At 35.4% G+C, this 27,386-nt stretch overlaps 1 protein-coding gene across 6 annotated transcripts in view; it reads left to right on the top strand.

Annotated features, from left to right (window-relative positions):
• Positions 1-20,059, top strand: part of PRDM16 (PR/SET domain 16) — a 71,001-nt gene extending 50,942 nt beyond the window's left edge. For 5 of the 6 annotated variants that reach the window (XM_072425367.1, XM_072425366.1, XM_072425365.1 and 2 more), the window contains 3 exons: positions 9,027-9,266; positions 11,869-12,043; positions 14,013-20,059. In XM_072425367.1, coding sequence (XP_072281468.1) covers positions 9,027-9,266; positions 11,869-12,043; positions 14,013-14,147 — 550 coding nt within the window. In that variant the 3' untranslated portion in view covers positions 14,148-20,059. The remainder of the gene's footprint in view (positions 1-9,026; positions 9,267-11,868; positions 12,044-14,012) is intronic. The other variant, XM_072425368.1, reaches the window with a different exon arrangement.
• Positions 20,060-27,386: the final 7,327 nt, after the last annotated feature.

The raw sequence follows: 27,386 nt of genomic DNA, 5'->3' as shown, positions 1-27,386 counted from the left end.
TATACTTTTAGATTTATTTATACTTTTTTGGCAAATGCTATTTTAGGTGGTTTGTGGTAGTCAATTGGTGAAGAATTTTATGTATATATACATATACCATAAAATCATGGAACAGCAATATAAAGATATTAAAATGTACACATATCATGTATGTACATACATATATACATATCATGCAATTTAAAAATATGTAATTCTGCAACTTTTAAATAAAATACCACCCAGTGATTCAGCCATAAAGGTCCTTGCTCGGATACTTCATGGTGAAAGGGAAACAACGCCCTGCATCTCTCCTGGTTGAGTTCTTTGGCCTAATTTATTAAAGCTCTCCAAGGCTGGAGAGGATACACTTTTATCAGTGAATCTGGGTGATCCAGAAAACCTGGAATTGATTTCTTCAACGTTATTTGTTATTTGTTAGTAAATGTTTTCAGTCCTGGACCAGATCCATTCCAGGTCTGCCCGATCACCCATCTTCACTGATGAAAGTGTATCTTCTCCAGCCTGGGACCCACACAGGCCCAGTGTGTTGTCACAATGGGTTTCCAAAGGAGACAAAAAGCAGCTGTTTGAACTTTCTTTGCACATGCATGGTCCAATATTGTCACCATCGGGTAACCCTCATTGGGAAATGCCATACAGATATAATTTGAATGCATTTAAACTGAAAGTGGATGCAGGAAATCATCCAAACTAAGGTGCAACAAAGGATGTAAAAAGTAAAAAACACCCTTTCTTTCTCTTATGCCAATGGAGTTAGTAAGAAAAAAAATCTAAAATTCTATTAGTTCTCCTGATCAAGAATAAACCCCATAAAGCTAAGGATCCTCTCCATAGAGTGCTGTTACCAGCTGCGTAATGAAGTACACCTCAAATTCCACCTTCCGGGCCATTACTCAGAAAGTGTCATAGAGTCTCTGATTCCTTAGCCGATCAATAGCCAAGCGGCAGGGACAAAGTACTTCTATTAGCAAGATAGCAGACACCTATATCCGAATGTAAATGAGTGCAATATGCCATTACCCCGGGGGGCTTTGTGAGCTGAAGCCCATTCTACAAATGTCACACTCCAAGAATGTATTCTTCTGTTTATTGTGCTGTCAACATTCAGAAAGTTTGGTGACTTTATTGAATTTAAAACAGTTGAATGGGCTTTCTGTGTGCCGCTATCACTGTCACTATTGCTACCACTGTCATATGCAGTATATATCCCTATTTATTGTACAGCACTGGGTAATATGTTGGTGCTATATAATTACAGAGTATTATATATGTTTACCCCATTGTTATATATCCTCTGTTTATCTATCTATCTTTGTAGTTAGCAGAACAGAGCTTTTGAAATTAATCTTTCTTTTAAAACAAAATAAAAAAATCTAAACTATTATTCCTTTTTTATAATTATCTTTTATTTATAAAGCATATTGCTATATAATAAATTAAGGAGGAGTACACATTAAAGACCTATAGTTTATGTATATATAAATATAGACATGGAAATCCAAAGCAATCAATGATATAAGGTAAAAAAATATGGACATTGCCCAAAAAAGCTTATATCTAAGATAAAATTTCCTGAAAAAATATAGAAGTATATTAGAAGCAAAGAATATGATATTCACCACTCACTCTATGGTAGAGGATCAATAGTTGCCTTTGAAAACATATAAACTTATTAAATTTTCCACAATGATTGCTGAATGTCTGAATACTTTTTAAATAGATTGGTAACCAAATGTATTAATAAGAATTAAATGTCTGTCTTCTTTCATAGGTAGGTTCATGCATACAAGCTGCACTTGCATTAAAGTGCATGTAAACTCAAATTATAGTAAAATGTCTGGCTTTAGGTTTCTCTGTATACATTATTATATATATATATATATATATATATATATATATATATATATATATATGGGAATTAATTTAAAATATTCTTATCTGGAGATGACATGTGCTCTTTGTCAGTTGGCCACTGTCTTGTAATAGGCAGCAGGGGTGAATCTTGAGTTCCACTTTATTTGGCAGTTGGGTTGCCCATTGGGTCATTGGCCGTTGAGCTGCTTTTCTGATAAATCCAATAGGCAACCCAACAGTCAAATGAAGCAGCGCTCAAGGCTCAACCATGCTATGGTGACTCAGAGCTTAGCGATAGGTCCCAGATTCGAATCTCAGCCAGAACACTATCGGGATGGAGTTTGCAGGTTCTGCCTGTTTATGATTTAGGGTTTCCTCTGCGTACTTCGGTTTCTGCCCACATTGCAAAAACATGCATTTAGGTTATTTGGCTTCCTCCCAAAATTGACCCTGTGGTAATGACATATGACTATGATAGGGACATTAAATTGTGAGCCCCTTTGAGAGACAGTGGATGGCAGGACTTTGGACTTTGTAAAGCGCTGCGTAATATGTCGGCACTATGTAAATACTCGATAATATTATTATTACATGCTACTAATTGCAAGGCAGTGGCTCAACATTAATAGTTTGCAACAAGAAGGGTACAACATTGCGTAATATGTTGGCGCTATATAAATACTGGATAATAATATTAATATATGTTACTAATTGCAAGGCAGTGGCTCAACATTGATAGTTTGCAACAAGAAGGGTACAACACTGCGTAATATGTTGGCGCTATATAAATCCTGTTTATTCACTAAGAAGGGAAGTTATAAGCAGGATTTCAAAATAAGAAACTTTGCAGCGGATTCCCAAATATATATCTACTAAAATTTAAATTTAGGATAACACATTGTTGACACTTTACCATAAAAGCTTACTTTGATAGGTATCTGTGTTTTTCTATTTTGTGAACTATTGCTCTTTGTTTCATTTTTGCATTCGGCTCTGGTGCCGGGGTTTAACTCTTCTTAGTCTAACAAGATCCTATAAAAAACACACTTTCAGCATTAATATCTAAGTAAGAAAGATTTACTGAGTGTGAAGGATGGAAATGTCTATGTGTGTGTGGAACGGGGACTGAGCTAGACCATCATTAGGCTGAAATTAAGTGGCTGGTATATTAAAAGGAGAGCGTTACATTAATCATTCTAATAAGACAAGGGCTCCCTTTTTTCAAAACTCAATCAAGCTTTCAAGAAGCATGGCACTGCTCTCTGGATCTCCTGCGTCCATCTGGGACCAAGAGCCAGCAGTTGTTTATGTAGAAATTTGAAGGTGTAGGAGGTTTTCATCGCTGTTCTTAAAATTGTGCTGTTTAGTTGATTTCCCAGGCTGTTGGGATAAAGGGACTGTTGGTTTTTATTTTTTTACTGTTGTGTTGGAGAGCATTTATCAATATGCGGCTCTCATAGAGGGTTTTTGTCAATCACCAGCTGCTATGTTTGCTATTTAAAACTGTTTGTTGTTTGTATAGTTAATGAAGATATATTATTATTATTATTATTATTATTATTATTAATAATAATAAACTAGCACCAACATATTACGCAGTGATGTACATTTAATAGGGGTTGCAAATGACAGACCGGTACTGACAGTGATATAGGAGGAGGAGAGGACCCTGCCCCGAAGAGCTTACAATCTAAAAGAAGGAGTATTTAAATATAAGAGGGGGTATGGAATGGTCGGATTTGTTTTATAACCAGTAGGAAATTATTTCCAATATGAATAGTCATATAATGCATTTCTTGGGGATACACTTTACCATCAATATACAGGATATAGTCCTTACCCATAAGGACCATGAAGAATTCACAAACAAGATATTTTGTATGAATTTTACCAGTTTTGTACAAATATTACAAATCACTAAAAAAAACTTTGTAAATTCAAACTAACAGTTAAATTAAATAAAGCAAGCCATCATTCCCTTTGTATCTTCAAGCATTCTGAGGAAATTCATTTTCAAAATGCAGACAAAAAGCAATGGGTTTTTATAGGAAAATTACATTCTGGCAGTGGAAGTTTCTAGAATCTTTGTTGGGATCTTTAAAGGTATAGAACTAAAAAAGAGGTCAGAAAAAAGTTTAATGTTCATAGTCCGTGTAGTATTCATAGAAGAGAGTATATTCTTACCACTCCTGCAAACTATTCCTTTAAATGTTAATGTAATGCAGAGTAACCATCAGTCTCCTGACTAACTTCTGCACTCCATGGTTCCTCTTGCCAACAGTTATCGGACATTTTAGTGATATAATGAATTTGTGAGAGGAACCACTGTGGGGAACCCGGAAATTACACACCTGGAGGTGACATCAGGTGTTCTTTATGCATCAAATTTGGAGGAAAAAAAGGGCAGAAGGGTATGACCTATTTGAAGCATTTATATAGAAGACTTTGTGAATGTTCCAATATTGGTTAAACTCCATATGACCTTGATAAAGTCCAATCTTGGAACTAATGACCCCATCGGTATATGTCTGCTCTGCTCCTTAAACAAGGACAATCATAGCATTTTGGACTTTTGGATTTATTGCTCCATCATTTATTGTCCCAGTGATATTGGTCCCTATAATAGTAATCACCCAAATGGTACAAATGCAAATCTTAACCCAGTGTTTCTCAAGCAGGGTTCCTCCTGGGATTGCTAGGGCTTCCCTGAGCCATGAGCCATTTGGACCATTTTGATCATTTTTGGGACCTTTTTGGCTATCTGTAAGGGTGACATTCTTCCCATTAGCCAGCAATATAATGGGCATTCCTCTCTCTTACCTCCATACTAATATACTGTGAGCTGTGGATATAGTAATTATAGCAGGGTTCCCTGAGAACTAAGAAAACATTTTTAAGGGTTTCCCCATGTTGAAAAAGCCACTGTTCTGACATTTTTTCATTTTTTTCATGCTATTAAATAACATTTAAATAAAGCTTTGTTTGGAATTCAGTTTTAAAAGCAATTCATGTGACATATGAATAATATGTTGGCAGTATACATATATATATATATATATATATATATATATATATATATATATATACCGTGTAATAATAATAATAATAATAATTAACAAATTGGTAATTAAATAGTATATCTAATGAAAAGCAAACAAAGATTTGAAGGGACAGACATGTTTGCATTTAAAACACAATCTTTATAAACTAAGAATAAAAAAGTTACCAAGCTCACCGACACACAAAAGAATTAAAAAAAACTGATGAAAAATAGAACATAAATAACACAACATACGCTGGAATAATTTACAGGGGCAGCTAATGAACAAAAGCCATAATGAAAGAATCTGCAGAACATTTAACAGGTTGTTCCCCAATGAATCTCATTAGCGAGCTAAGTAAACAAATGGGGGGGGGGGGTGTAGCTCAGTTTGAATTCCCACACATACTGAAAATGTGGCCAGGACAGTTCGCAATAGAGGCTATCAAAATGACGTTTGTTTTCTGTCTGTCTGGCTGGGTGATAAATGGCATTCGGAGATGCTGACAGCCCGAGCCATGTAATCGCCATCCAATTTTTGTAGCTCCCATTGTTTATTCAAGCTAACAGATGGGAATTTTAACTGCTTGTGGACTGGAAAGATGGAAAATGAGCTTGGTGAATAATTGACGCTGTTAGTAGGAGTCTTTCTCCATAATATGCTGACACTGATGGCTGATCTGGGGGCATTTTTATATGCAGTGCAAGAGGACCTGATATGTTGGAAATTAATTGTGAGCTTAAAGAATTGGGTTAAGAATAGATATTTTCAAGAAATCTGTCAATTTTCCTTTATATGTCATCAACATTTTCCCCAACTCTTTGAAAATATCCATTGTGATGTCTCCATCATGGCCATACACAAGTATAAAAACATATAAAATGGAAGATCTCGGAACTGACCAGTTCTGATTGTTGGAAAAACTGAATCGAAACTCTTCCAGCCAAAGATAGCTAAAGAATAAAAAAAATATGTTTTAAGTTTATTTTGTGTTGCCTTGGTCCCACTGGGGAGATTTCCATTCACTTTCTGTCCTGTATACCTAAGTTTTATTAAAGTAAGAGATATCTTCTCAAAGTTGCTATTATCAGAACAAGTAACTTTACTAAGATTTTACTTCCATTCCCATTCTGTTCTTATAATAATGTTTGGATTTTCCTTTGTTCTATTGTTTTTATTCAGGGTGGCCAGGTTTCTCTCCAGTGGCGAAAAGAAAACCTTATTGAGGGTTGTTTTTTTTTTTTTATGGAATTGTAACTATTAAACCCCTAAAAAGATTATTGGTGTCTTGCCATTGGCTTCTCTATAAGGTGTTGGTCCAAGGACTATGCAGGCACCATTAAAAAGAAGACCAATAAGTCATAGCTGAAGGATCTCCTTGCAACTTTTAGAGCAGTGTTCCCAGACCTTTATACCCTTGACATAACTTTTAGGTCTTCAAGGAACCTCTTCTATAATGATTATATCCACAGGTCACAGTATATTAGCATGGTGGTCAGTAGGAAGTATGGCTTTTCCTGGCTATTCGTATTCCTGGCTATTGGGAAGAATGTCACCATTACAGGTAGCCAACAGAATCATTGGTGTCACTTAAACTGACCTAAGATGCACAAATTGCTCATTGCTCAAAGAACCCCTAACAACCTCTGACGGAACATAAGGATTCCTTGGAAAAACACTGCCCTAGAGGTTTTTACAGAGCTCTGGTTGAAAATGGCTGCTCCAAATACTGACCTTTTGACAGGTAGCGAATTCATATTTTGCTGTGCTCAAGCACTACAACCACCAGCATATTTCTTCTGGGAGTTTTGGATACCTGTGTCTATGGATGAGTGAGTGAGAATATTAAGTTCAATCTCACAGGGAATCAGGCCTTTCTCGCTTACCGAAAATGTGGGCGGGAGCGGCCTTCTGATTCGCTGAGAAGTCGAGCTCTCGGCCAACAGGAGGATTTCCAGGGCTGCGATCCCCAGGCACTAGAGGTTAATTACCCTCTAGTGCCCCGGGGATGGCAAACAGGAGAATTCCCTGGGCTGAATGCAGCTCTGGGAATCCTCCTCTTTTAATTTCCTCTTCCGATAGTTTCGCAAAATCGGTTTGCTGAAATTTTGCAGAACCATTGGAAGTTCAAGGAAATTTTCACATGAATGGCAGAGGCATTCTCGCTCATCCCTACCTGTGTCTACCACGGCCCTTTAAGCTTCCATATACCACCACAGGCTATAGTTGTTTCCTAGGGGCAACTGGAACCATTAAGAACAGTGGGGGATCAGAAGTGTGTCTGATGGAAAGATTCTGGAAATGTTGGAAACATCATAATTCAGGCTCTTTGCCTGCTGGAAAATTGAGTATCGAGAGTATTCTATTGCAAGAGCCAGTTTTTTAGATTTTTTATCAAGTGATATAGCTGCTTTTAAATTCCTTCTAAATTGCTTGGCAGTGAAATGGTAAACACTGTTGAAACTCCATCAAGAGTGCCAGCCCAAGTCACATTAGACTACAAGTCTGTTTCTCAACCAGGCCATAAATTCACAGGCATATGGCCTTATCTAAAAATGGCTGTGTAATTTCACAACACGGTATGGTTCTTGTGCTTTGTGTCTGTCCCATTAATCACCAGTTTATAGAGTTTGTGTCTTGGGGAAGAGGGTGTGAAAGAATTAGGTTGCATACTTAAGAAATAGACTTCATGTGGCATTTCCTGAAGGAAACTGGAGATCATTCAACCTTTCCTGCTGCGGGATAAAGATAGACAAAAGGAATCCATTTCAGAGTGGCATAACTATTCCTGAGAGGGAATCAAATGTGGGCATTTATCATAAAGAATAACTGAGCCGGAGCAGTCAAAGACAAACATGCCACTTATGTGTTTAGATTAAGTGACATGATCCAGGACTCAGAATGGACCATTCAGGAAAAGGCACTGCAATAAAAAAAACAACATTATTAAGGCCTTTTGTCTACTAAAAAGCTGAACAGAACACATATTCTTGTAAAATTATTTAAAGTTCATATTAGTTCTAACCGATAATTTAAAATGGAAAAGTTCAAGAATTGTAACTAAAGCACAATTTCTTTTTTTGGTTAATTTTATTCTTTTTTGATTTATTCTTTTTAGGTAACAAATCCTACTTACATAGGCATGTGTTTTTTTTATTTTATCTTTTGTTATATCTGCATGTTTTTTGACTTTTTTTCAATCTCGTAGTCGGTTTTCCTACAAGTCAAACATGATGGATGAAAGGTCAACGCTAAGGACCTCAGGCCATTTGGATTAAATTGACCTGGGTAGACCTTGTTAAGTAGTCTTGACCGTTTCTCTGATATTGTTCTTGTAAGATGATTTTCATCTCACAATGAGATAATCTCAGTTGGCTTCTAAAGCAAGATTATGATAAAATATTCATTATTTAATATAAGATGATTTTTTTAATCAATCAGCAAATGCAAATAGGTCATGTGGGTTGTAGTAAGACTTGCATGAGCTATAAGAATGAAAGACCCCATTGTACTTCCATACAGCCAACAATGGACCTAGCCATTATGGTTTGGTGACAACGTTTTAAGAGGACAATTGTATCACATTGGAGAGCTTCACTCTCTATTATATTGTATCTACAGGAAAATACTATTGAATGGGATACAAAATAAAAAATAAGTTTTAACCACTTTGGAAAAAAATGGCTTAGGATATAATGAGCCTGATTTAGTAAAGCTCTCAAGGCTGGAGAACATACACTTTCATCAATGAACTAGGTCATCCAGCAAACCTGGAATGGATTTCTTAAAAGGCATAAATTTTTGTCATCAAATCAATTATTCAATGCTGGACCAGAACCATTCAAGATTTTCTGGATCACCCAGGTTCACTGATGAAAGTGTTTTTTCTACAGCCTTGGAGAGCTTTATTAAATCAGGCCCAATGTAACCATTCAAAATAGAAAAAGCACATTTTCAACCCATGGGAGCCATCACAGCCAACACTCCCTTTCCTCCGGTTTGTCTTAAACATAAATGATCTTCCAAAGGGTTGTCCAGATCTTTGTTGTTTTAAAAACACATTATGTTTTTGTCCATATTATTCTCATTACCGAACATGTTTGTCATCTCCCAATTCTGGTATTTTAGAACAGAAATTCAAGACATCGATAGCAGTTCAAAGTGTTGTGGCCTAGTCAGCCAGAAACCAGAAGATGTAGACGAGGATGAGGAAGATGACTTAGAAGAAGATTATGAAGATGGAAGTCTAACAGGAAAGTCACAAGACGAAACAGTGTCCCCAACAATGGAGACCCAGGAAGCATATGAGGAGGATGAGGAAGATGAAGAACCCACATCCCTTAATATGAGCTTTGATCACACACGAAGGTCAGTTTTTTTTTTTTTAATTGAAGCTCATTGACTTCATGTTTGATGTATGTGATCCATTTCTGTGTTGACCATTGCCATTGCACTGATACTAATGAAAGCCAAAGTTGCCTAATAGCTAACTATCATATGAGCACGCAGTACCACATTCCGATTTCTCATCATGACATCTAGAAAAGCTAAAATATTTTATAATCATTTCTCATTGTTCAAAGACATTCTGAAAAATACATAACTGCACTAAAATATGCATTTCAGGCTTCTAGAGAAAGTACAAGTGGAGAAAAAAAATCACTGGTGACCATATGGGTGTCCGTTATTATAAACACTTGAAACTGGATCAACAATTAAAATGATAAATAATGAGACTGATAGAACAAATGTTAAACTAGTAGAATAGAAAACCTGTGGCAAGGACAAAAAGATGTCCTTGAGAACATTTTAAAATTTCCAACTGGGTTCTAAGGCGCCCCATTTGATGTCACTTTTACAGTGTTCACCTCAATTTGTAAGCTTGGACCCATAAAAGTAAGATTTCCCATAACTTCAACAGCCACACAATCAATTGTCTGCTAAGTCTTCCCCCTCTTCAAGTTAAGCTTGTCTCCATGAATTATGACAATCTGATGTCCATTTTTGCTCTGGTATTGCACTATGGACTCAGGAATGGGGTCCATGCTTGGTGGGGCCAGGTTTCGGATAACGTTGGACAGTTGATGCAATATGTTGCATAGGGAGGGTTCGTTTGGCCTTCTTATGGACCAAGTTGATAGCCATTAGTCATTTATTTGGCTGATAAGTATATTCCTTGTATTCCTTGTATTTGGCCTGGTTTATTAAGGTTCTCCAAGACTGGAAAAGATAGACTGTCATGGGACAACCTGGATCATCCACCAAACCTGGGATGGATTTCTTAAAACTAATTTCCTATTATTTGGCAAATGTTTTAAATCCATGACAGATCCATTCCAGGATTGCTGGATCCCTATGATAGTCTATCTCCTCCAGTCTTGGGGAGTTTTAATAAATCAGGCCTAGTGTGCCCAATATATCTGTTCCATCTGAAAGTCAAGGCACTTTTTGGCTGCTTACTTTTTAACCATAATATTTCCTAATATATTACCATGTTGGCATTTAAAACATGTGATATTTAACTTGTTTTTAATGCCAACAACTTTCTAGTTTTAATTAGAGAAGGCCCAAAGCCGATTCAATTTTCTGTGTCCTTTCTGGGAGGTCTCCATTTACTTCCAGTCCTAAGCACCCAACAGGATATAAAAGGAATTATCTACCATGAGGTGAAAACCCTCTTAGACAGTTCTCAGTGGAGTAGGTGCCTCCATTTGAACAGATCTTCCAAATTTTTTTTTGCCAGAGAGCTGATTTACTAATATATAGATATATATGTAAAATATACTAAAATATATAAATGAATATTGGTTGTTCACTAAGCAAATTAAATCAACACTTTGCAATGGAATTTTTCAAATCATTCAAGTGAATGGTTTGAACCTCTGCTGACTTCCACCATTCACTATTTTTTGTATCAGCAAAGGATAGTTAACCATACATTGACCGGTCTTCTCTTCTTTTAGCTTCTACACATATACCAGAGTTCATCTTCTAGCAAAGCATGAAAAACACTCTAAATAACAATATCCGTATTGCGTACTTTTCATCGTGTTAACTGTATTCAGTCATTTTCATGTGTGGCTGTCTTTGTCTTTAAGCGGTTTTTCACTTTCAGAGGATTTTTTTCCATTTAGATTTATTTACTTAAGGAGTATAGGCTGCCTACTTAGCAAAGTGAGTTATCCCCTTGTAAAAGAATGTTCACTAAGTTTAGCGAATCAGGTGGAGTTTTGTTTACACCAGTCATCCAATCAAATGCAAGCAGTTGTGTCATTTTACATTTCCTTGCACCTGATTGGATTGTTTCACCTAAAGTTAATGTTTACCACATTTTCTGAGCTAAGTGAAAATTTTTCTGCAATGTAATAATTCACTTTACTATCTGAACAGCTTGAAAATTAGTAAATCAGTGGTTTGTTCTCATAATTCTTCAAAATGCACTTGTTATATTTCCTTTCACTGGCTGTACTGCTCAGAGTTTGTGTTGTATTTTTCTCTATTCACTCATTAATAGCTAATCAAGTCCATGACTCTGAGGCCTAATTGGGTTATCTTGCTCTCTGTTTAAAAGGAAATCAATTGGGGTCAACTAATTGAAGGACCTCAGACTGTTCACTTAGTAAAGTGAATTGGTATTTTGCAAGGGAATATTCACTTAGCTCAGTGGATGAGGTGAAGCTCCACTGGCTTCAGCCACTTGCAAACAAAACTCCTGTAAAAAGCCAGTTACTTTTGAAACCACTGAAAGTGAAAAACCGCCATCAGCTCGTCCTTTGATTCCACTAAATGTCTTGCCGCCCTTACCCATCACCCACGGCCTCGTTCCATGCATGCGGCTTTGTGTCGGTAACTCCTCTGCATGCCTAGCACCAGATCCTGTAGCAAATTTGCACCATTGGCTAGCCTGAATAAAGGGTGGAATAGCTAATGAAGGGTCATCCCCTTCCCCTCCCCGTGGTCATTGGTACAGGTGTATTGAGGAGGAAGATGCCCGTCTGTTAGATGTGGAGCAAATTCCGAATTTTGGGAAGGGGCTGGACCTTCGAAAAACAGCAGAGGAAGCATTTGACGCAAAAGATGTGTTTAATTCCACCTTAGACTCTGAGGCATTAAAAGAATCACTGTACAGGCAGGCAAAAACCCAGGTAGGTAAAGACTACAGAATTATTTTACATAGCTTGCCACGTGAATATTTATACAGCTTCAATCAATGCAGAATAGGACTGTTTGTACATACAAAGCAGAAATTGCAACAGCAACAAAAAATACAATAAAATAAAAATTCTTCACTTTCAAACCCCAATGTTGGCTTGGAAAAAATACCCCAAACCTTACAGATATTGAAAAGAACATCCCATGCTTTATTTTTCCAAATTTAAGATATGGATTAAGCCCACCAAATATCAATTTGCTTTGAAAATTATGAAAGTCTTCACCCAATTTGGTAATTTTTTGTTAAAACAATCATCCAATGAAAATAAATTCTCAAACAATGTAAATGAGTTACATAGCAGCCCCCTAGACAGATGAATTGGCACTTATCAAAAAGTTTTCCAGCAATTCAAAACAGGAAAAACTAAAGCCAAACAAAAGTGAAATTGGGTGATTGTCATGCTAAGTCTTGCAATTTTTTCTAGTCGACGAGGAAGTAAAATGCTGGTTTTGCAACTTTGTGTTGTCTTCTGTTTCAAAGCAAATCATTTGCATGTTTTTGTTACGTGTCGGCTAATTTTGCTCAATGTACTAACTGTCTGTGTTCAACGATATGTGAATAATAATAATTAAAAAAACTAAAATATATAAAAAAAAACATAAAACTGTTCTATTATATAAAATAAAAATGTTACATTTTATAGCAAACACAGAATATGCTTGAAGTATAATGTTAAATTATTATTCTTCTTGCTATTGGACTTGTCAATGACTATGGTTCTTTGGGGGCTGGGTTTAGATGAGCTTTTTAGGCATCGGTATATTTATGTCATTAAGTAGACAAAAATCATACAAAAATGTGCTCCGTGATGTACGCAATGGGCCTGATTTATTAAAGCTTTCCAAGGCTGGAGATGATTCACTTCCATCAGTGAATCTGGGTGACAAACCTGGAATGGATTTCTTCAAAGTCATTTGCTAGTAAATGTTTTTTTTATCCTGGACCAGATTCATTCCAGGTTTGCTGGATCACCCAACTTCACTGATGAAAGTGTATCCTCTCCAGCCTTGGAGGGCTTTAATAAATCAGGCCCAAAAAGCTTGTTGATACCAATGCAATCTTTTTGCTCTTTGGTGTCTATATAATATAATAATGTAATACTCCTCAGGGGCTGGGCTTAGAAGCATTGTGTTCTTAGTCTATTCAAGCAGTTATAAACTATTTTAGTAGAGAATCTATACATTACATGGGGGAAGTCATTAATAACCTCTTTTTCTGCAAATACTGACCATCATTCTGATTTTTAATTCACCTGGGCTGTGAAATATTTAGAACGTGTTCACTTAGATTAGTTAATATGAAAAAGATATATTTTTGTTAAATTACATATTATATGTATTGGAAATGTTTTTGCTTTTATATGATTGGATAATTGAAGTGAATGAAAATACTTTCAATAGGCAAGTGACCATGCAGTTTTCAAACAGAAAAAAGAGAAATCTAACCCCTGACCCAAGTATTCAGCAGGGATTTCTGACTTTCTCATAACTTACTTAAGTCAACTTAATTTTCAACTATGTTGGGTTAGGATTGGATTTTGTATTTGTTTATTCAGTAATTGTACCAATATGTTCCACACAGAGCAACCGTTGACAGTCCATGACCCCGGCAGGTCTTGGAACCCAATGTTGTTGACGTATTTACAAAAAAAAAAAAAAAAACACTGAAAGCCATTTTCATCCTTTCAGCCTTTTTTCATAAGAGAATTAACCAACCGCTGTGGTTTTAGAACCACGGGTGAAAAGGATAAAACTCCAAGCTCCAAAAATGAGTAATCTAGATTTTATCTTATGTTTACTGCATTTTATTTCCTGTTATTTAAAAAATGTTTTTCTCTCTTCTGGAAAATGTCTTTATTTTTCTGCGTCTACATCATGTATTGTTTTTTTTTCCCTTTTTAGGCTTATGCAATGATGTTATCACTTTCTGAAAATGCTTCACTTCATGCATCTTCCCACAATTCCTTGGACGCTTGGTTAAACATGGCAGGAGCAGCATCAGAATCTGGAACTTTTAACCCTATGAACCATTTGTAAAAAAAAAAAAGGAAATGAAATAAATGCACAATAATCATTGTTCATGAGGCTTACATACAATTTGAAATATTGCATTGTTGCCACTTTTTTAAACAAAAGAAAAAGAACGCAAAGGCATAAATATAATTTAGGTCTGTAGAATGCAAATTGCTTTGATTTTTGCAACTGTTCCGTCAAGTTTTGAACTTTTTCGGCAGGTCCTTCTAAAAAAAAAAGCAACCTCTCTTATGGGTCAGGTCATACTGTACGAGTCACGCTGGTCTTGGTTCTAATTTCCCTTTTTTTTAACATAAAATACAACATGTATAGGCATACAAAAACCACATGTGTGAGTTCGGCACTTTTTTTCCCAGTGCAAGGAAAACAGGGATTGGGCATGTGCAGAAGGAGTAGCCTGAAGCCCCTCCCCTTCTGTCTTTACTGCCGTGGCGGTAAAGACTGAAAATGAGCGCAGAGCCTCCTGGGACCTATACATCACATATCCCAGAAGGCTCTGCTCTCCTATGGGATGAGAGGATGGGCTTCCCCTTTTCAAAAATCAAATTATTTCAAGAAAAAAAAGATTTTTTTTACTTTATATAAAAAGGTTATCTACCCTTTTTTTATGTAAAGTAAAAATTTTGGTAAAAATGCCCGCTATTGAGTAACTGTATATATATACAGTTATATATAAAGTTAAATCCAATCATGACTTCAGCCGTAAAATCAGATATTTGCTAAATTAGGAGGTGTGAAAGCATTTTTCTACAGCAACTGCGTTTAAATGAAAAACAGTAAATATGTGTGAATCTTATATCATATCATAAAAAAAGCAGTTTATTATTTTATCATTTAATCCAAATTAAAAAATGATGTAAATGGATATTTCCTAATACCTTCACCTTTCCCAAATTTGACAAAAATTGCCATATAAATTTTTTGTAATATTTAATGTATGAATATGCTAGAATTCCCATGATACATATATTTAGTGATTATTGTTCTTTGGTCCAGATTCCATTCAAACTAGATAGTTGATGTCTGCACTTACAAAAATGTACATTTCAAATTATTTCGAAACACAAAAAATCCTTTTTCTGTCATTATCTGACGTAGCTTGAAAATATTTAAAGCTGCTTGTACAGTCATTTTATATGACCCTGATGATTTTAAACTCAACATTCCTTTTTTTTCAGTAGCATATATGTTGGGGGGAAAAAGTTAAACTTATTCCTTTTGTTTTGTCTTTTAAATTATTCTTCATTGGGGCCAATTAAAAAAAAAGATAAATATAAAAAAATAATAAAACTTAGTCTAAAGATAAAAAATAATAATCTGTATATATGATGTAATTTGCCCCTCTGGTCTGTTTCTGGATTTTTTTCTTCTAATACAGTATTTTTGAATTAGATTTCATATTTGTGAAATGTTAATATAAAACAAAAACTAGTGAAGGACCAAAACAGAGTAATACAGTTTTTGTGCTGTACAGGTGTTAGATGACTACATGTGCCAAATAAAGGTAAAAAAAAATATTTTGGTTGTCATTTGCAGATTACAGCTTTAAAAGTATCAAATTCATAACCATCTTTTTTGTTTTTTGGTTCATTCGATACATTTATAAAGCTGTGATCACTTCTTTTTTAATGACTACCATAACTGATATTGCTGCGGTGTTCCGGACAATCATGTGTTTGTATTTTTTTTCCTAATTATGTTTTTTGCTTAAGTATTATATTTATTTGTTTTTATTGTTTAGGGGGAAAAAAAGAGACAAAAAGTGTCTTAAAATAGGATTTTTTTTTAATGGTTCACTTAAGCAAATTGTATTGTTGTGATTTAAAAAAAATAAAAAAGAAAGAAGAAAAATTTCACAATTACGCAATGAGAAGTGCCATATGGCTGAAATATGTCACTGTCTAATTACTCAAAAACTTTAAAAGCACTCTGTAATGTACTGTATAAAAAGCACTAGACACCTGGTTGAATTAAATATGTAAATATCTAGGATTGTGCATTATGTAGTGAAAGAATGTCCACATATCCGTTGATCTGAGGCTTTAAAAGCCGCATCATTCGACAGGGGCTGAGTCAAGGCAGTGATGATCCACGTCACGTGTTGTATAGAAAAAAACTTTGTCGCATTTTTTTTCTTTTATCTTAATGGCATTTCATTGTATACACTGGAGGAGATATAAACAACCCAAAAGATTTTTTTTTACGATATTTGGTTGTCAAATTCTGAATTTCGAAGAACTTGTATTTTGCTATGCTCCTTCTCTTGGTGAGGACAGTCTAAAGTTTGCAAAGAAAAAAAAGTCCAAGACACGTCTTCCATTTGTACGTGGTGCGTTATAACATTTATCTAAAAAAGTAGTATTTTATTTTATTGATCTATTAATCAATAAAGAATTGAGATTTGCTCATTGGTCTTGCATATTGGCAATTTCCAAAAAAATGAAATATTATTATTTCTAGCTGAAGCGTAAGTCATTTAAATATAGGTGAAACCTATTGGTAAAATAATTTCCATCATGTTAAAAAAATAAATATTAATAATAAAAAATTATTATTATTATTATTATTATTATTAATAATAATAATAATAATAAACAACAGGATATATATAGTACCAACATATTATGCGGTGCTGTACATAAATAGGGATAATATAAAGTAAATATGTAATAATAAAATAAAAAAAGAATAAAATAAATAAAAATCCCTATTGGTATTTAAATAAATGCAATTAACCCAGGTCAAAAAAGACATAAAAACAACATAAAATAAAACGGTAATTTACACAATAATTAAAACACAGCACCAATTATTTTAATAATGATATTGATTTTTAAAGCAAATATACTCTCAGTGGACTTGCATATAGTTATGCTAGGAGATCTTTAAAATTTAACCCCCCCCCCCCATCATCATCACCACTTCCCCAATCCATAACTATTTTCCCTATGGAACATTTAAAATATGGAAAGAAATATCAGCAGGAAATAATAAAAACTTCAAATACATTCTTACCCAACTGCTTCCTCCTAAAGTCAATTAATCCTAAGCAGTCACATTGTTGATTGCTGTGAAGTGCTGCATTAAAATTCGAAATTACCTACTATGCATAAAATCAACATGCTTTCAAAGGAAGTTTTACTTTCTTAAATTGTGGGCATTACCTAATAATATAGCGCGGCAATGGCTGGTAATTTTTTATTAATAGATCATTAATTTAAAGCAGTAAACACAATATTCTCCTGCAACAGATATAATAAAGTCATAAAACGTCAATTACGCCTAAAGAAAACTTGCTACAAATATTTTAGTGATTAAAAAAAAAAAGAACGTAATATTTCAGTGAATGCACTAAAGGTTTAGAGCTTCGTGCTGTGTATCTTGGAATTGGCCCAACTTCTTACAACAGTGAACTGTCAAATAAAGCATTTCTTTGAAATAATTCCCTTTAGAATGTAAAGTACAAAAAAGGAAATTAAATAAAAGGCAACTCCCCTCTACTGTTTCTTGAATTGGAGGTTTAAAAATGTAAAGTGCAGTTATTAAAAATGAATCTTGTGATACGTTGCAGTATGCAATTGGGAATTTGGTTTTTGACCATTTGAGCAAACTTTTATCCCTATATATAGTAATATTATAATTTAATATTAAAATATACATCATGTGACTCCTTATAAATTGTAATAAATATTCCTCCTGATAATACAAGGAGGATGTGGTTATATTCCAAATCCATTCTATTGGCTTTCCATTGATTCTTGCACCAATTTATGAAAATGTCAGAAAGAAAAAATGTCATCAAATCTGATTTTTTCTGCCCATATGATTTTGAGGATTTCTGAAATATGAAATTAAATTGAATTATAATGATCTCTAGAGCATTGCAAAGGTCTGAGTCAAACATTTCAAATATATTATTAACATTTATTTTTTGAGGATTGATTTTAAATGAAAAGAAGCCTTGGTTCAGATTTTTTGCAATACATAATCAAAAGTTGCAATTTAACTATTTAGGCTCTATTTATAAATTATGTCCTCTTCAATTTGTTCCGAAAATTGGATTGCTTCTTATTCTTTTCCTATTGTGCACTTTTGATGATTGGCCACTAGGTGGCACAATGAGTCATTGTTTTATTTGAAACCTATGACCATAAAATTCTCCACCCGTGAATTTTCAGGGGAATTGACTGGGGAATATTTTATAAATTGGGCCCTTTAGTTTTTTATTCCAAACATGGTATTATTTTAAATAAATAAGAGAAGATTTAAAAGGTTTAATTGTTATAGTCATTCACATTTTTAGAAAATCCTAAATTATTTATAAATTATATAGATCTAACACATTTCTATGTAATAAATGCATTTTAGCTGTTGGCCCTATATTACAATTTATTCACTAGCTTGTGATTATTGAAGAAAATGACAAAACCTTCCATTTGTGCTTTTTTTAATGAAGCATTTCAATATTTTTAACTTTTTATAATTATTTTCAGAAAATCATAAGCACTTTTCAGGCTACAATGACTTAGAATGATATAAATAAATTATTCTGTTAAATTATATTTCCTGGCTTTCTTACCAATCATTATATAGCCTTTATAATTTATTAGATCCTTTTTGCATTCACTGACGTTACTTTACAAAAGAAGAGATTTCAAGCACATTGTTCATTAGGGAATTGATTTCATTTTTAAAAAAGTAATTGTTTTTATAATATATATAAAGTTCATTATATCAGGCTAATTAGAAGTGTTTCATATCTCCCTGCTACAGGCTGATCAATGCTGATCACATGACCAATGATCAATATTCAATGACAGGCGTTCTGAACTAAAGTAACTCAATTTATATTTGTTCAAATTTAATAAGCAATGCAAGCAGCAAAATGCTCTAAAACTCAACTGATTTCATTCTTTTTATTAAAGTCAAACAAAAAATGGATTCTGATTGGTCCATAAGGGTGCTGCACTTTATAGGATACCAAATTCATGAGCAAATGTGCAGGATTTGTAATGTAATGTTCTTTTTGTACTGCATGATGGGGCCAATATTTGTTTCTGCTCATTAGTGACTTTTTGCAAATTTTTCTTTGCATTTTAGAGCTGGCTTTTTTGTCTTAAATCAAGAAGATGATGCATAATATAAAATTTCTTTTTTGAAAAATTGTCCTCTTTGAAACTGCAGTGATATTGATGAGATGGCTGTACCGACCCATAAATCCTTTCTTCTCTTGTATCCCCTGTTAAATTGTACATTGCTGGAAAGTGAAAACAGTTGTAAATGTCTGGAATTAATTTTAATGTTTTAGAGGAAAAAAAAAATGTTTTTTTGGAACAACTTGATGTTTGTTCCAATTCCCTCTGGGTTGTATATTGCTTCTGTTATGTTCCTAGGTAAATCCGTGCATGACTGGTGGGCTAGCCGTCATTGTGTCCGTTTGTGAATTTTTTTTTTTTTTTTTAAAGAGGAAAATCAAAAAAATCAAAAATAAAAAAAAGATGATAAAAAAATTCTGTAGATGCACTTACTGTATATGTGATTAGGTTCTTTGTCCAGGACTTGATGCTTCGGCTGCCATTGATAGAGAAGGGCGGCTGTTAATATGAACATTTTAAAAATCGCTTATGTGAAAAAAAAAAATATAAAGAAAATGATATGAAGTCTAGAAAAAAAATACAAAGAAGCGATTTTTTCTTTTTTGTGGGGAGGGAAATAAAAATTCATTTTTTGATGCTTGTGATAAAAAGACAAATGTACTTGAGTAGAGAAATTCCTTAAGATAATGAATAAGAAAAAAAGCTGATTTTGAGTTTAATGCTGTAGAATAGGAATGTATACCAAATGTAATCTTTCCAATGCTACAATGAATTTATACATGAGATTGATATGCAATAAACCTGTGTGCTTTTTTAAAAGCTGTTCCATTTTTTGTTGGTTTTGATGATAATTCATTATTTGGTTATTTTATGAAATGCATAGGAAAAAAAAAGAACAAAAATATATATACACAGATAATCACTATATATGAGATATAGGAATCAAATATGATACAGCAAAACATTTCATATAAATGGTATAAATATTATTATTAATATACTGTATTTATATAGCACCAACATATTACACAGCGCTGTATATTAAATAGGGGTTGCAAATGATTGACAGATACAGAAAGTGACACAGGAGGAGTATAGGAACCTGCACAGAAGAGCTTACAATCTAAGAGGAAGGGGAAGTAGCACACAATTGGCCTGATTTATTAAAGATCTCCACGGCTGGAGAGGATACACTTTGATCAGTGAAGCTGGGTGATCCAGCAAACCTGGAAGGGATCTGGTCCGGGATTTAAAACATTTGCTAACAAATAGCAAATGACTTTAAGGAAACCCATTCCAGGTTTACTGGATCACTCAGGGTCACTGATAAAAGTGTATCTTCTCCAGCCTTGGAGAGCTTTAATAAATCAGGCCCTTTGACACGTGAGGAGGAGAGGACTCTGCACAGAAGAGCTTACAATCTAAGAGGAGGAGACGTAGCTCACAATAGGTGTGGTGAGTGAATAATAATGCAAAGCATGGCCTTACTTACAATGCAATATAGTTTTTATTTAATGGTCCATCTAAATCTAACATTTGTGAGCAGAGGCTGGAATAAGAAAACTTCATCAATCCCTCTCCCACCCCCCAACACCAAGCAGTCTTGCATTGAGATCTCTGCACCATAATTCCCAGCTCCATGAATGCAAAGATCCTGCAAAAAAGATAGGAGATCCTGGACATCTTTGGATTGATCTCAGATCCCAGAAAACTGTTTTTTAAATCCAGTCTGCTCAGCTTTTATTTATAACTAAAATATCAGATGAGTAATGCAAACAGCAATCCTAATGATGACTTTTTTCATCACAATACATATGTTTGCGTGTTATTTGATGCATATTCTAGTATTTGTGTAATAAGCACAATAAGCTCCAATAAGCATCCATGCACCAAAAATGGATCTGACCCTTGTACCGTGCACAGATTAAAGGATCTGCATGGTTAAGGATTGGGGATTCCATAGGGAATGAATGCAAACACCTATATAACACAAACACACACATCTAATTTATTGAACCATCTTATAACATGTCCATGAGTATATAGCTGTTCTCTCCATAAAATCATACAATGCGTGAGATTTGAGGCTAGTGAATCTGATATTCATCAAACATCTGGTGCTATTTAAAGCATATGTTCATCAGAGCTTGTTTGGTGAATGTTAGATTCACCACTTTATAAACAGACCTCTCCAATGGACCTATCACTGCAAAAATAAAAACATGCTGGTTGTCTTTGCAAAATCAGACACATCTGGGGTGTTTTGGTTTTCTTCTGCAATTTCCTCTATTGACTTCTATATCTCTGCAGGACATAGAGTAATGGTAAAAGGTCCAGAAGACATTCAGCTATGCCACAGGAATAAAAACTTCATGTTTGCAGAATAGGAAGAAGCAGAACTGCCCAATTCTTGGCCTTTAGCTATGTACGATGTCATGAAAGATCCTTTCCAACGACAATAATTGCACGTGTGTATGCGGCTTTATCTGAACACATGGGAATAATTGGGCTTTATATTGGGGGGCCATTGCCCCTGACTACATGACACTTATTTATGTTACATAGGTAGTCAGATTATGAATAGGCCAAGTACATAAAATGTAAAATCCATTAAGTTTCAGTTTTCTATGTCCCCCGCAGATAGAGCAGCAGTCACACATTAGACCCCCTTGTTAGTTTAGCTGCAAGCTTGAATTTGGATAGGCATTGAATAAAGTTTCCTATGGGTAAATCTCATAATATTTTAAACTCTGAAGATCTGCAGAGATGTTACAATTATTATTACTACACAGTATTTATATAACGCTGACATATTACGCAGCGCTGTACAAAGTCCATAGTCATGTCACTAGCTGTCCCTCAAAGGAGCTCACAATCTAATGTCCTTATTATAGTCATATGTCATTATTACAGTCTAAGGTCAATTTGGGGGAAGTCAATTAACATTGGAAAGACGGAGAGAACCAGCAAACTCCATGCAGATAGTGTCCTGGCTGAGATTCTAACCTGGGACCCAGCGCTGCAAAAGCCAGAATGCTAACCACTGAGCCACCGTGCTGCCATAATCAATGTAAATCTACTTTGTGCTATAAAACACAGACACCACAAAATAGACAAATGATTTCCCTGTCTAGTACCTAATGTAACCCAAGCTAGAAAAGGAAAAAATGTCTTCAGTGAAATCTCTCCTCCAGCCACTATTCACACAATTAGGGTGAACCCCGCTTTCAGTGTATTATATACGGAGGGGAATGGCTGAACAATGATGATCAAGCTGTCTGTAGATTTTAGCCTGGGAACGTTCAGCTGCATAATTAAAATGAAAGTGTGCTGGATATGTTTCTGCAGCAAAATCACACAGCGGAATTATCTTTTGCTGAAATTCTGCAATATTGCCAAGAAACGTTCTATAATACATGAAAGTAATTGTCCCTAATGACCTGCTCATCATATAGCAGAGATTGGGGTTTGGGCAGAAGATGCCAAATAACTCCACTGAACCCCTTTTTGTTGGGCTAAAGAACAAGTGAACATTAGACAAATATGAAATATCTAAGTGCAACTAGATCAGATACATAAATATTGTACCCAATGAGACAATATGATGAAGGGGGAACTCGATCATAGGATCCCAAAGCAATCTAAATAGACTACGGCTTTGCAAAAAGGTCTGAATACTTTATTGTTATTTTTTTTAATATATTTACAAAATTGTCCAAAATTGTGTATTCACCTTGTCATTATGGGTTGCTGAGAAATGTGAATGTGGGGTTTAAATACTTTCTAAAACCACTGTAAATCTCTGGAGCTCCACAGTAAGGAAATTGTCATGATTGTACTACTATATTGACTTCTCTTTTAAATCTGAACTTTATTCAAATACATAATAACCAAGGAAAATTTCCTCGATTTTCCAATGGTTCCGCAGAGTTTCGGTGAACCAATTCTGCAAAACCATTGGAAGATCAAGGAAATTATGACAGGAGAATTCACAGGGGATTCACAGGATTCCCTGGGAATCCTCCTGTTTGCGATCCCCGGGGCACCAGAGGGTAATTAACCTCTAGTGCCCCGGGATCGCAGTGGATTCTCAGAGCTGCAATCATTCTTGCAGCTCTGGGAATCCTGTTTGCAATCCCCGGCACTAGAAAGTATCCCCAAAGATTTTCTCAGCCAATCAGAGAGCAACAGAGGTTTTGAATGGGGAAACTTGTAACCCACTTAACCTCTCGTGCCGGGGATCGCACACTGAGCTGATCAATAAATGCAGTGCAGCCTGCAATCTTTTTTTTTATTTTATTCGAGCTCGATCGGCGAATTTACAATGGCCATTCCCACTTACAATTTCGGTAAGCGAGAGCGGCCGAATTTGCCACGAGATCGATTTTTAAAAACTCGCTCACCCCTAATAATAACAGATATCTTAATAACAAGAACTGTTTCATGTTGTTGTCCATTATAGGGTTATCATAATGTCATGTACAGGTAGTCGGGTTACATACGAGAAAGGGACTGTAGGTTTGTTCTTAAGTTGAATTTGTATGTAAGTCGGAACAGGTACATTATTTTAATAAATGGAATTAGGACAGATGTTTGTCTCAACATATTATTAGGCAGCGTGGTGTCAGTTACCGTATAAAATCCTCACTGTGAGATAATCACAAAAGAAAAAATCTTTATGGAGTCTAGACATTCATTAACTTCTGAAGCAAGCTGTGCGTTGATATGCAAAAAGAAACAACTGCAGAGTTTGTCTTGGTCATTAAAGAGTTACACAATGTTTAACAAAGAGCTCAGACCCCTAAGATCACCCACAACCTCAGCTGTGCTTAGCAAAAGATTTCTTCTGCAAGTCATGCAAACCGTCCATATATCGGATGTCCTTAACCCGGGGACTCCTCCCACTGGGGGAGGGGCATCACTAGAAGCCAGTCAGGTTCTGCCACATGCACATGTGCTGGCATAGAACCTGAACATTGAAGAAGAGGATTTATTAATGTGTTGCTGTCACTTTGCTGACCCATTGGGAGGTGACACCATTGTATTTCTTAATGCTGACAGATTGGATGGCACATTGTCCCTGCTGGCTGTACATGAACAGAATTAAAAAGCTTTTGGTAGATAAGTCAGCCTACATATTGATAATTAATTGTGTATTTAGCTATTAGAAATATTCAGCTTTAAATTAAAATTGGAATAAAATAAGATATAGCCTTACATTTAGCAATAGTGTTGCCAGTCTGTTGTGCGCTTCCTCAGTTGGCTCCCAGACTGCCATCCTAGAAGTCCTGGCATCCTTGCCTTGGATATCAGAGGACCTGCTCTCAGAATTGCTAACAGGACCCTTTGATATTTTAAATAAAGGGTTACTTTGCACAGAAAAGTAATAGTAAACTATTGTACTAGGTTTTGGCATTGATCAATGCAGAAAGTTTGTAAGCGATACTCTTCAATAGCTAACTAAAAATAATGATGATATAATGCCTGAAGAAGGGATCTAAACATTCCCAAAATCTTGCATTTTCAGTAACTTTAGTGGGTTTTCCAATGAACCTTCAGCAATAGCAAAATCAAACAGTGTCAATATCATAAATGACCACTAGATGGCAGATGCAGACCACTCATTGTTTTATCATTGCTGTTCAGAATTTACAAATCCTCAATGTGATAACAATTGTTGCATCTGAATATACAAACATTGTAACAATAAATAATTGCAGTTCTGTGACTTTAGAGCAGCCTTTTTGACCTTTTTTACACCAAAACATTTCAGGTTTTAAGGAACCCCTGGTATAAGGTCAATATCCACAGTTTACAGTATATTAGCATGCTGGTAAATGGGAAGCATGCCTCTTACATTGCTGGCCATTGGGAAGAATGTCACCCTTACACACCAAAAAGATTATTGGTGTCACCTAAACTGACCTGAGAGTTGCAAACTGCTCATTGCTCAAGGAACGCCTAGCAAACTCTGGAGGAGCCCTGGTTGAGAAACACTGAAGAAACTAGCCTGCAATTAAAGAGGGGGAAATAGGCTGTTTGGGGCCCTTAAAGGTCTAAGCTCCTAATTTTCATGTCTTTATAGGATATTTAAAGTGTCCCCCTCACCATTATCATTATTAAAGAAACCCTGTAAAAGAAGAATATTATTACTTATGATGCCCCCCATTCAAGATTAAAGTTGTTGCTCTTTTGCACAGCTGAAGAACTTCTAATATAACACATCTCCTGGTGGTCAGATGTCTGGTCCTTTGCTGGGCTCCACATGCTGGACTTTACATAAGTACTATGTCCCTGCAGATCTGTGATGATATAATGGTCAGAGATTAGAACCTTATTGTGTTAGACATGTTAGACATGACCAGATCAAGCTGACATCTCACATCAATAGGGATGCTAGGCAATACACAGTAAGTCAGCTATCCAGATTCACTTTTTTATTGATGCCTCTACATAAAGCCATTATAAAGATCAGAAAAAATGAAAGTGAAGTTTAAAATGAAATAATTGCAAACAGGCAGGTTCTTTATTGCAAAAGGGACAGGTGATGTTTCTTCTCCAAATAAATAAACTTACCCATTTGCTTGCCATTTTATTTACTAAACTCACCTCTTCTCACTCTTGTGTTGGGGATCTTCAGTTTTCTTGATTGGTCTGGCAGGAAAAATGCAACTCCCTCATACACATGAGTTCACTCATTCCAGCTTTGCTGGGATTGTACTCTAAGCTGCACATAGCCCGACCCTTCTGCAATAGGGAACTGACCTGGTCAAGATTTTTTTTTTTTTATCTTTCCTCTTTGATTATCACACAAACTACCTTGGGATTCTAAAGACTGAATTCAGGAGTGGCACATGTAATGCTTACATATCACCAGCAGAGGACAGCACGGCACAGCTGCTGATACCACACTGTGCATAAAGGGACCCACCCAGCTCTGACTTTATTTCAGCAAGCTGTACCTGTCAAACCTGTAATTACAGCAGACTTGTAATATTTGTATTTCTCAATCATAAATGGAAAGAAACAACACAGAGGACAAAGTGCAATAAACCATATTAATCAGCAGTTCTCCTTCAACAAACTTTAAAACAAATATAAAGAGAACAACACCATGGTCTAATGATTTCTGTTTAGAGTGGACAAATCAGAAAGAATATCTGAGCTGCCATTGCTGGTTCCTTATTATAAAGCTGGCCTGGTTGGTGTTCTGATCCTCTGCTTTAATACCTATTAATACACAACTCGGAATCAAGATGCAGCTCAGATGTGCAAACAACAACAAATTGAGGTTTGGAACTTTTAAAAAAAAACTAATACAATCACCTTGTAGCTTTCTTAAACACTTTATTCAAAATCAAATCTAAAGTATAGCAAATATATTTTTTGTAACATATTTCACATGTGGTATTGTTCAAATATTTCCTTATTATTCGACGCGTTTCACAGATTTCATTCTGCTTCCTCAGGACATTTCAAGAAGAGAATATTCCAAGATTCTATGACAACAATATAACTCATCAGTTCAACATAAACACTGATCAAGTTCAATACTTTGACCCGTCTCTTCATCTACCTACATATTATATCTACTGCCCATCTTTTGAGGAGAACACAGCGGGGAGCCGGTCATTTATCCTCCTCCCTCCCATCTCCATTGAACAGAATGGTGCTGTGAGTACAATGCTAATTTGTTCATCTGTCACTGGAAATGATCATGAAAGATTGTTTCTGACAACACTCCTCAGACGTCCATGGGACATATCTACGCAGCTTTACATGCACCCAGCGTAGAAGACAACAGTTCGTACATCTGCCCCATTCACCTTTGTGCCCATATTACCAATAAGTTTATTTTCTGTGCACAGGTTGGACAGCAGCCATGCCAAGGCCTCTCCCCAGCACTGGGCTGGTGTGACATTAGTGATTAGAAGACAAAGCTCTTCACTTAGGAATGTTGTAGAAATTCCATTGCTGGAGGGTGTTGAGATACAAATGGCCTGAGGGCCCACTTCATGACACGCTGGATGAGATTTGGGTAAGCACAAAAAAAATTCTGCATTTAAAGGAAACTTCCATTCTGATGTAAACACGCATTGTTTGCTGCATCTGTGGGATAGAAATGCAGATTGTCCTTGACTTACAT

The sequence above is a fragment of the Pyxicephalus adspersus genome, chromosome 11 (assembly GCF_032062135.1).
Source record: "Pyxicephalus adspersus chromosome 11, UCB_Pads_2.0, whole genome shotgun sequence".
Taxonomy (NCBI): domain Eukaryota; kingdom Metazoa; phylum Chordata; class Amphibia; order Anura; family Pyxicephalidae; genus Pyxicephalus; species Pyxicephalus adspersus.
This window is presented reverse-complemented; position numbering and strand designations above follow the sequence as displayed.